Source organism: Curcuma longa, chromosome 2 (assembly GCF_044706935.1).
Source record: "Curcuma longa cultivar G26 ecotype Majalengka, Jawa Barat chromosome 2, ITB_CL_G26_1.1, whole genome shotgun sequence".
NCBI classification, from domain to species: domain Eukaryota; kingdom Viridiplantae; phylum Streptophyta; class Magnoliopsida; order Zingiberales; family Zingiberaceae; genus Curcuma; species Curcuma longa.
Genome location: NC_133862.1, coordinates 1,990,928 through 2,002,273, shown reverse-complemented (window position 1 = coordinate 2,002,273; position 11,346 = coordinate 1,990,928). Strand labels below are relative to the sequence as shown.

The following is an 11,346-nucleotide window of genomic DNA, read 5'->3' as shown; positions in this document are numbered from 1 at the left end:
CATGCACATCCATAATAACTGAGGTCTAGTTTGATTATATAGTCAGTATAAATCGAACGACCTCAAACGATCCTGCTCAATACACACAAAGTGTACTAGTGTAATTTAATAGTCAAGATAAACTAATACCAATTACACTACAACTACTCCAATGGTTTGTCCCTATCCATCTTGGTTGTGAGCTACTATTTATAATTTATAAGGAACTGATAACATGATCTTCTGTGTGTGACACCACACACCATGTTATCTCAACAATATAAATTAAGTGGACAACCAGCATAATCAACATGAATCAAGAGGGGTCATACATAGATCAACGATACCAACTTGAGACTGTACTATCAATGGATAGATCAATCAAGGTCAACAGGCATGTATCAATCAACGAGTATCAAAAGGTATCAATTAGATAACACACCTAAGTATCAGGAGTTTCAACAGGATAGTATCAAACCATATCATAGGTCACCTAGAAGGTATCCAACAACGAGTATCATAAGGTATCAACTAGATAAATGGTACGAGTAGTAGAATCTGTACAACAGGATAGTATTAGCCATATCAAAGATCAACTAAAAAGTATCCAACAACGAATATCATATGGTATCAACTAGATAAATGGAATAAGTAGCAGGAATATCAACAGGATGGTATCAACAACAGTAAATCATGCACTAAAAGAACACCTGTAGTGACCAAGTACAGGGTACCTACCTGATCAGACGATCGTCGACGATAGAACCCCGAGAAAGTGTAACACTCCGTGTATATCAGGACCAAATCAAATCAAAGTCCTGAAATGAACAACAATACCATATTTAGCTTAATTTATATTTAATCTAATCTAGACTAATTAGCCTAACTAACCTAATTAATTTAACAAAACCCAATTAAACTATCAACTCCACCATTCCCTTGATTTACAACCAGATTCAACAATAGCTAATCAACCCAGCAACCAATAACAACCTCAACAACATCCAACCTACAACAGATCAATATCCACATCCAACTGTGGAAGAGAAGCTGATCATCTCAGAACCCAATCCAACAGTAATCGATCTTAGATTACCAAGATTACCAAACATCTAATAAAAACATACTAAGCAAGAACCTAATCCAATTCAAGAACTCACCTCAGATAGAGCTCATGCCCTAGGTTTACCATCCGATTCCTCTTCGATCAAAGTCCGTTTCTTCTTCAACAGTCAAAACCCAAAGGCTCCCCAATTGATCTGCTCACTGTTCAACACCTTAGGATGTAAAGCTTAATCAGATCCCAATCCCAAACACCACAATGAAATCCAACAAAAACCATAGCAATCTCACCCTTACTGATCATCTTTTCTTCCTCGGATGATTCGCCTTCGTCCACAATCGGCGGCTAGGCGCGACGGCGACGCTGGACACGGCGGAGGATCGCACGAAGGATCGATGATGGTCATGCAATGACCGGACAGCGACGGTGGCTAACTTGAGCGCGAGGGCGTGGCCGCGACGAGCAAGGAAAGGAAAAGCGACAAAGGAGGAAATGCGGGAGGAAGGGAGACGCGGCAAGGTCGGTAGAGGAGGGGCGACAACGGCTAAACGAAGAAGACGGTAGGGAATCACGGGGAAGGGCTGCTAGATCTAGGGTTTGGGAGGTGGAAGGAGGCGACGCACGGCGAAGGGCAACGGCTTCGGGCCAGAAATCACAGCAACGAAGGAGGAAGAGAGAATCGGCGATTTTACAGGAATGCACAGTAACATAATCTGGGTTGGGATAAACTGATTTAAATCCTAGGATTTATTGTAACCATTGAACTATTTACTATAGCGAACCAAGTTCAATCTTGGTTCACTAACCAAACGACCTTCGATTTGATCCAAATCAGTTTCGTTTGATTCGTCTTTGCGAGATGAATCTTCCCATCCCTTTTATTTTGTCAAAACCTCTTTCATCATGAATCAAACCAAGTTGGTTCAATTTAGTTCAAACCGAATCGTTTGGTTCACCAACCAAACAATTTCAGATTTGACCCAATTTGATTTCGTTAATTTCGTCTTTACAAGACAAGTTCCATTCACTGCTATAACGAAATTTCCAGTATATTACATAATTGCTTTCTAATAATGTTATACATTCATCAACACTAACCCTATTTCAACTAATTGAATTCATGAGTTGGCTTAAGAAAGCCCAATCTAGTTTACAAATCTAAAACCAATAAAAGCATGACACCAAACTCATAGAAGAGCTACTGAAGTTGCAACTTTACAATGATAATTACCAATGTATGGATTTGGGTGTCAACACTTTTGAAATCTTGCTTCTGCTTCTTCAATTAACCTAAATGTAAAAGCGAAAGCATCAAATGCAAGTTCAATGATTTATCACAGTCTCAAAAGTGCAACTACGAAAGCACAACTCAAGTTGGGGTCGGCGAACTCGGTCGTGCCGAGCCCATGGCATGAGAGCTTGATAAAGCTGAGCCCGTGGCTGGTGATCTCGGCCGGGTTGGGCCCTAGTCTAGTGAGCTCGCCCAGGTTGGCCCTGACATCAACCTCGACGTTGGCGTCCAGATCTAAAACACCAAACTTAGAGATTTAAAAATTTCTTACCGATGGGAGGAGAGATCGTCGAAAGGATAGTTCACCGGGAGGAGAGGAGAGATCACAAGATCGCCAAAGAAAAAAAACTTTCAACACATACGGGGAAAAGAAAAGAGCCGAAAATCCTAAAATAGCTAAATTAACAGTGGAATATTATTTCTACCACTAATTTAGCGGTGGCGTATTAATTCCATCGCTATATTAGCGACGAAAATTAAAGTTTAGTCGTTAATATAACGACGACAATAAAGTTTCATCGCTAAAATAATCATTAGCGATAGAAGTTTACGTCCGTCACTAATAAGTCGCTATATTAGCGATGGAATTAATTTTTTATCCCTAATTCCATTGCTAATTCTTGTTTTTCTCGTAGTGTATGATTGTAGCCTCCCTTTCAATAGCAACATTACATTTCTACCCCTTTCCTCTATATTCTATTGTCGATCTATGCTAATATTACCTTATTTGAATCACCACCTTCCACTCCTCACTTGGAGTCATACTCACTAAGTGAAAGACTCCTAGGTCACCCTTCTCGTCTCTCAAATCTTAGTTGACACCTTTAACCTACCTTTTGTCTTCATTAGACTCTTTGTTGTGGGTTAAAATTCGCCTACTCTATCAATCTCCTCCACTAGATTGTTAGATTCATATTTTTTATCAATAACACTACTAACTAGGGTTGTAAATGAGCCAAGCCTAATCAAGTTTCATGATGATCAAACTTATTTGATAAGGTAACCGAGCTAAGACAAGTCGAGCCTAAAATGAACTAAGTTGTTAAAATGATTGTTCAAGCTTGGTTTGGTTTCTTTTTTATTAGTTTGAAGTTGGTTCAAGTTTGACTTGAGCTTGGTTCGTTTAAATATTATCGAACTCTCAATTCAATCTTATCTAATTATATAAAATTTTAACAATTTTAAGCTCATTTGATTGATTATTAAGTTTGATAATACAAACTCATTTCATTGTGAAAGTTTATTTGTTTATTTACCATATTGATGAGAGTTTTATTGATGAATATGGTTCATAAGCTTTGTTCGTGAATATTATTCACGAACATTATTCATGAACAGTTCACAATCCTTGTTCATGAATATTAATGAATATTGTATTAAAAAAAATGATAAATCCCAGTCAGTCTCGTGGACTCAATCCCTGGGGGTGGCCGGCCCGGTCCCACAGAAGTTTCCCACCGACCACCAGGGTAAATTGGGAAGCACATACGGTGGCCAATCCAGATGCCCAGCATCCTTTGATTGTGTTTCCCATTTGGAGGAAAATTCCTGCAAATACGTCGTAGCTGGGGATCGAACCGCGGGTCCCTAGGTCACAACCCGGATATCCTACCGTTGCACCATTGCCCCGGGGACAATGAATATTGTATTCAAGCTTATTTATTTAATTGATTTTATATGTATTGAACAAATATAAATCAACTTTTATCAAGTCAAATGTCAAACTTACAACCCTACAATTGACTATATTGGTGATCTATAATTGTAGTATCCCTTTGTAGAACCACAATTGTGATTCCCACATTGACTAGTGACTTGCTAGTTGGTTGGTTCTACTTTCGTTATGCCAATTGACAACGATGAACTATTACCCTTGTTAATAAATCATTATCTCTGATGTCATCAATTTTTTTATAATTAAGGTATTTAAGCTTTTTGTCTAATTAATCTTGAAGATAGACGACCTTCTTCTATTTTATCCACCAAGTAAATTCGAAAGTGGGAACGGATCTTAATGTGGTGACCCAACATCACTCTAGTTTGAAGCATCACCTGTAGTTCGAGCACTGCAGACTTATAATATACCTTATAATAGAATTGAACCCTTTGTTACATGAATGAATTGTTCTACTTCTTACCAAATCGTGTTGTGCTAGGGACATCAATTATCATGTACACTTAATGCATATATGAATATTCATCGATAATAGATTACAAGTAGATAAGATGTAGAAATACATGTTTGAGCCCCGGGGCATAGTTGAATTGGTTACGACACTGCAGAGTTGCAGAAAATGACAAAGATTCGAATTCTAGCGAAGCTAAGTAATACCTTCCTGCGTCGTGACCAACTGCAATTTCTAAATTTATCTCCTCACAAATGGTCGTGGGGTCGATCATGTGGGATTGTTGGAGTGACAGATTTCACCTTTTTTACAGAAGAAATACATGTTTAAATTCTTTTAAATTAGTAAATACATATTAAAATTAAATAAATAAATATAATAACGATTCTATTATTATATATTTTTTAAAATATTTTTTTTCTTTTACTTTTATCTCCACCTCTTCTCTTTCTCCATTGTTCACGCCCGTGGAGGTATAAGATTATACTTCTCACAAGTCAAGTTGACCTACCTCTTACTGGGTCTTAGTAGGTTTAGGTAGACATCCAAATTTAGCTCAGAGACCCTAGACAACATAGGCTTGAATTGGATCATGTCCAATATGACACGAAAATAGGCAAGCATAACCTGCGTGCCTAGTTCAATCTAATTTTATTTATATATTAATATTATTATTTTTTTTATTTTTGAAAATATAAAATCAATATTTATTTAGTTAATTTTTTACTTTTTTCTAAAAAAATATTTTTTATAATTATGGAGTTGGATTAGGTTTGCCTAACCCTGTAGCTGGCTGCGATATGAAAAAAAATGGAATTAATCGGTCACCGTCCATTGACACTACTCTTGTTCGTTCGACGGCGGTGCAGCCTTCGACACCGTTCCTTCTCCAAGTTCCATCCCTTAGCTGTCACCATCGACTGCTGCAAATTGCACACAGTAGAAGCTTCTATAGGCAACGACGGCAACCTACTTCAACTCACGCGTAGCGTAAACGACAAAACTCACAACAACAACAACAACAAGAAGAGCAATGCTTGGTGAAAGGGAAGAGAAGAGAAGCACGCCACCATCCCACACCTCCGGTGAGCTCCTCGCCATGACCGACGATGCTTGCGGCGGAAGCGCCAACGGCGAGGAATTCGAATTTGCGTTTGTGATCAAAGACCCGGAGGCTGGGCCGGAAATCACGGCCAACGAGCTCTTTTCCAACGGCCAGATTCGGACCATCTATCCCGTCTTCGGCAGTGGTCTGCTCCTTGAGCCGCCGCTGGCGGCGGCGACGAATGAAAGGACTACGGAGACGAAGGGGCGTCGAACCCTCCGGCGGCTCTTCATCGAGGAGAGAGAGGAGGATTCAAGCAGGGCATCCTCTGCCTCCTCTTCGTCGTCCTCTGCAGGAGTGGACGAGCTGGATGGAGTCCCGGAGGGGACTTACTGCGTGTGGGCTCCGGCTCCATCGCCCTCGCAGTCGCGCAGGGGGAAGAAGAGCAAATCGACTGGGTCCTCTCTGCGGTGGCGACTCCGGGAGCTGGTCACCGTGCGGAGCCACAGTGATGGTAGAGAGAAGATCGTGCTCCTGGCGGGAGCGGGGCCGGCGGCGGCAGCAGCGGCGGAAGAGGTTACGGAGGGAGAGGAGGAAAAGGAAAGGGAGGGATCGGATGAAGGAAAAGGAATCCGAGCGGAGGAAGCCACCGCTGGCCGCTCGATCTACGTAAACGGAGAGCCGGCGGAGAAGAGCAGTCACCGCTTATTCCTACCGGCCGGTGGTGGCCCGAGACGTAGCTCAATGTGAACGGGTTTAATCAGCACGAATTTAAAATATCTTTTTTGTTTAATGATTATTAGTTTTCACGTGGTTTGTGGTCGTAATTAATTTGCAAAATTTAGAAAATTACAGATCATGGATATTTAGATTTATAATTTAGCTTTCATAATTAGTTTTTTATTAAAAAAATAGATAGTACAGTCTCTTTAAAAAAAAACATGGATACAAAATAGATAGTTCGATTTGACATATTAATTCACATATTAACGTTGAGTAAAGGAATGGAAAATCAGATGAATAATAATTACTTCATTATTATTATTATTATTATTATTATTATTATTATTTTATTTAGAACAATATTTAGAAAAATGAAAAATATCTGTCTTCATCAAAAATATATCCATCTCAATAATTATCTACTCCAACTTAAAATATTAGCACACCACGTGAGTGGTGCAATAATCATAATTATTAGATGGTATCAAGAAGCTTTAAAAAAATTCGAAATCCATTAAAAGAGCTATCTGGATATCTAGATTATAAAAAAAAAAAAACTCATGAGCATCAATCTTAATTTATTGGATGGTTTCGGTAGAGTGGTGAAGTCTAAATAAGTTTTAAAAAAACTGAGTTGAGTGAGTCAATCAGTTTCACAAATTGACTGAGTCAATTAGATTAGATAGACTTGATAATTTGAATAAATCTGCGCAGGATGGCCTTAAAGAATAAGCCACGCCTACCCGATAGGCCAATCGGTCAGGCTGAACTAAACAAATTGGTGAGTTAGGTTGATCTAAGTAGGGTTGATTATTAAAGCAATTCAGTTGAGAAAGCAATCTAGACTAGAAGAAACAATTTACTTTGGTGGTCATAAAAAATTTCCATAGGACTGCACTTTTTCAATGAGACTACTAACGTCAAAACCGAAGCAACATGATCTAATGCATTCATGAACAAAAATGAAATTTGCCTGGCGCAATGGAGCAACAGCCCCTGGCAGGGTTTTAACCTACAGATGATCATATGCTCTCCCACAAAACCTATGTATTATGGAAAAGGAAAATACGCAAAGAACATTCGTCCCCGCCTGCCTAGACAAAAGCAAGCACAGATGACATCTCACCAGACAGCTCCGTTTCCAAGTTCTTCCAACAAGTCCATGTTCCAGAGGGGCTTTAGCAAGCATTATTCATCTGTACATTAGCTTTATACAGAATAAGACACCAATGTTTCCATCTACAATGTAGCACCGCCAGATCGCCATCTGAAGAGATTGTGGGCTGAGATGAGGGCACTCAATGAGAGTGGAACAAAAGCTAGGAAGGATATAGTGATAGAACCATCGGCCAACTGGATAAAGTCATCACTACCAAATCTTGAGACCCATACATCGTTACGAGAAGCTGCTATAGATGAGGCTGATAACAGAAGATAAGCGAGCACCTGAAACGAGAAAACATTAATCATTAACACATGCAAATTGGTGCCTAAAACGTTCAATGAGAGTGAAGAAAGAATCTAAGGAATGGATTCCAATTAAAGCAGTTCAGCCTTGATTTGTATCCCTGGGAAGACAAGGGAGATTGACCCAAGACTGGAACCACATCTGAATTGCTCTTTGGCTTTGCAGCCGCCTATCCTCCAGGCTTATCCTCAGAAATGGTTAGGTCAATGCATACCAATGAATTTGCCATGAAATTACAAAGAAACCACAATGACATTGTAACAATTGAAAATAATCTAATAATGTTTGCTCAGAGAAGGAGAGCCTTGGCGTAACAGTACATTTGATGTTGTGTGATCTAAAAGTCACAGATTCGAGTCTCGGAAACAACCTCTTGCAAAACAAGATAAAGTTATGTACAATAGACCCTTCTCCGGAATCCCGTATTGACAGGAGCTTCATACACTGGACTGCTCTTTCTTTAATGTTTGCTAAGAGATATTTGAAGGGAAGGAAGGTGTCAAGGTTAAATCTGCTACTGTTAATTGAACATATCAAATTTTTTTTGTCAAGGACATATAAAGTGAAGTTGTCCAGATGAACATTAACCATAATAGAGTTAAGATGTTTAAACACATCAAGAATATGTACATATCTTAACAAATAGTAAAGATTCATTAGAAGTAAACAATTACTATTATGTTATCTATTTGACAGAAAATCAATGTCAAATTCATTAAGCTTTACTTTGTTACTATTAGCATCAAGTTTTTATTTTATTAGTAAGGAATAAATTCAAAATTGAAACAGTAAATCAATGATCAAACAGTTTGATCCTATGGTCCAAGTTTATGGACTCTAATTTTATCCTAAGTATGAAAGTGAGACTATTTATTAGGGTTTAGAAGGGGGCTCGAAGTGGTTGATGATAGGCCCATTGCATAGCACCTAGACAAGAGTCTAGGCAATTAGTATTAAAATAATATTAAAAAATAAACTGATCTTAACATTTTTAACATATGCATATAACAAACTATATTAATAATCAATCACAAGTATTTTGGTAAAAAGAATGATAAGTAAACACATTAGAACAACAAAGCACATGAGTTCATAACAATGTCAACAAATTATAAATAAACATTAAAATTCATAAATGGATAATGACACATTGAAAACTACACATAGTAATATGACATAACAATCAATTGAGTGTATAACTAGTGCCATGCTACAATGTCAAAATATGAATTATCTAGTATCAGGCTAAGTTTGGTCAAAGGACCATGAAGGAAGTGGTAGGGTTGGATAGTTAGTATTTAATATTTTATTCAAGTGAACCACTTGGTTAATAAATCATTTTTCTTTCAATGAATCTGCTAGGACAGCCTAGGCAATCCACCGGAACTTCTTTTGAGAACATCCATCTTCAAAGGATCATTTAATCACTAGGCGAAGCAGACACCTTCCAATTCTGCCTAAGCTCTTGAACTGCTTTCTAGAACAATGGTGAGTGGCAACCAGCAAGGAGGAATTCTGTAATAGGGTGTTAACGGTGCAGTGGAAGCTGAGAGTGGGCTATAATGGCAAGGTATGAGGTTATTGTAGAGATGGGGCTTCAGAGTTTCTCCAAAGGGAGGAAAAAACATATCAAGATGGAATCAAATTCGACTTTGATATCAATTGACGTAGCACCATGGATCTCATAGAGAGAATTTGATTCCTCTAATAGGTGCAGCATCTCATTCCTTTCAACTATGAAAAAGTTTATAATTAATTGCTGGAATTGTTTTTTCTTGGATTAAAATGTAATCAAGGGCTTGGCCTTAATTTTTTATATACTCTATTGTTCATGATTCCAAATAAAATATGTTCAAGCAACCTAACAATGTTTCACAAGTTTCAAGTACTTAAATTGCAAACTGATAGCGCATGAAATTACAAAGTGAGAGAAAGCACACCCATCTTTCATAAGTTTCAGCCACCTTTGACTCACTTGGATTTCCATCCACCAAGTAATTGATCACCCTTTTCCTACTTGAATTTTTCCAACCACCGAGCATCCAACCACCCTTGATCTACTCGTACTTATTCAACTGTCAAATATCCAAAAAATGTTAACCTACTTAGACTTCACCGATGTCAATCCCTGCTAGACTTCTCTCTTTGTCATCTTCAATTTCAGCCTTAACCCACTTGACAAACCACATTAACCCAAGTTAAACCTTTTGACCAAACATCAAACTACTTGATCAACCTTGACCACTTGGGTATGATTGCACCAACAATTACCCAAACACCACTTGGGAGCTTGGCCACTGGTACAATTGCACTAATAATTTAAGCTAACTAAGCTTGATAAAGTCAGTTGTAGAACCCTAAAAAACATTGGAAAAGTTCAGAAATGAAACAAAATTAACCAAGAAATATAATTTCTCTGAATTTTACCACCCTCAATGAACTAAAATTCATTCACAATAAAAAAGATCTAGAAATCATTCTACTGCAAATATGTATACAAAGTATTGCTTCTTTATGGATGGGACGCAGTACCAACCAATTCACTGATTGCAAATAAACATCTATGTAAAAATTGAAAGATTTGACCATAATTAGATTTAGTGTGTCGGAATGAGCCGTACAATTTATAATCGGACACAGTGTTGCTTGGAAGAAAAAAAAAAACTTTTTCAACCGATTGCAAGAGCGGAAGTTTTAGCCCACCTGATCCATTGCAAGATCAAAGTAGAAACTTATTGGAGGGTGGATGATGATTTTCTTGAAGATCAGATGGTGGATCTTCCCGTATGCTTGAAACGCCGAGTAGAGAAAAGCAATGGCATTGACGGAAACCAAGTACCTAGTCATCAAGCAAAAAGGCACCAGTGGAATAACTGAGAGCTCTGTAGTTAAGAAAAAGCAGAGAGAGGGAAACTAATACATCGGTCCCTACCGGTACTCGCTGTAGCGGGCAAAGGAGTCACCGGCCCATCCCGGGGTATTGTCGGCGACCATGATGGAAGACGACACCAGACACAGCAACGCAGCGGAAACCCTAAACCCGAACGCCGCCCTCATCAAAGCTCGCCGCCGCAAGATTTCCGGAAACACGCCGACACCGTTCTCCCTGGGAGGGGCAGAGAATCCGCTCTCAGGGCCTCGGGATCTGGGTGCCTCTTCGTCACCGGTACCGACGGTGTCCAGCACGACGGCGAGGCTGTCGTCCTCGTATGGATGGTCATCGATCGCCAGCGCCTTCAACGTCGGCCCCGGGCAGTCTGATTTCGAGACCGGAGGAGGAGGAGTGGCGTCTCTCTCCGCCTCCGGGGGCGGTGATCGGGCAGGCGAGCTCATCGTTATCGGAATTGGGGATTCGGGGACTCTGGAACGTCGCTAAGTAGACGAGCGCGTAGAGATTATACATTATTCTCATGTAATATAACCAGTTTGGCCCTTGGAATATATAAAAAAAAAATTCAACTGGACTCAAGTAGTTTCAATTATTTGTATTTTATTCCTTAAAAGATGATATTTTTAATGTCATGGCTATAGTTCATAGTCATATTAATTCTTTAGTTTTATACTCAGTTTTGTAGGTTCCAACTTCAATAAATTAACGAGACAATTGATCTAAAAATATTGGACGATGGATAGCTTCTCGATTTACATGAT

General features: G+C 39.0%; 2 protein-coding genes across 2 annotated transcripts; one reads left to right on the top strand and one right to left on the bottom strand.

The window, feature by feature from the left end:
• The first annotated feature begins 5,492 nt into the window (after positions 1 to 5,492).
• On the top strand, positions 5,493 to 6,254 carry LOC141819200 (uncharacterized). Its single transcript, XM_074706548.1, has one exon. The coding sequence runs from the start codon at positions 5,493 to 5,495 to the stop codon at positions 6,252 to 6,254; it is 762 nt and encodes a 253-aa protein (XP_074562649.1).
• An 891-nt stretch (positions 6,255 to 7,145) lies between these two features.
• LOC141821864 (CASP-like protein 4A3) lies at positions 7,146 to 11,088 on the bottom strand. Its single transcript, XM_074709240.1, has 3 exons — positions 10,628 to 11,088; positions 10,399 to 10,534; positions 7,146 to 7,673 (listed from the first exon to the last, which is right to left on the bottom strand). Exons 1-3 carry the CDS (start codon positions 11,026 to 11,028, stop codon positions 7,467 to 7,469), a joined length of 744 nt encoding a protein of 247 aa, XP_074565341.1. The 5' UTR covers positions 11,029 to 11,088; the 3' UTR covers positions 7,146 to 7,466.
• Between the last annotated feature and the right edge of the window lie 258 nt (positions 11,089 to 11,346).

What these genes read in the sequence shown, in the direction of transcription:
- LOC141819200 (XM_074706548.1), top strand. Translation starts at nt 5,493, where the DNA reads ATGCTTGGTGAAAGGGAAGAGAAGAGAAGCACGCCACCATCCCACACC.
- LOC141821864 (XM_074709240.1), bottom strand. Translation starts at nt 11,028, where the DNA reads ATGAGCTCGCCTGCCCGATCACCGCCCCCGGAGGCGGAGAGAGACGCC. An exon ending in GCCCGCTACAGCGAGTACCG is followed by an intron (nt 10,535 to 10,627) that starts GTAGGGACCGAT and finishes CTTGATGACTAG; the next exon opens with GTACTTGGTTTCCGTCAATG. An exon ending in TTGATCTTGCAATGGATCAG is followed by an intron (nt 7,674 to 10,398) that starts GTGGGCTAAAAC and finishes TTCTCGTTTCAG; the next exon opens with GTGCTCGCTTATCTTCTGTT.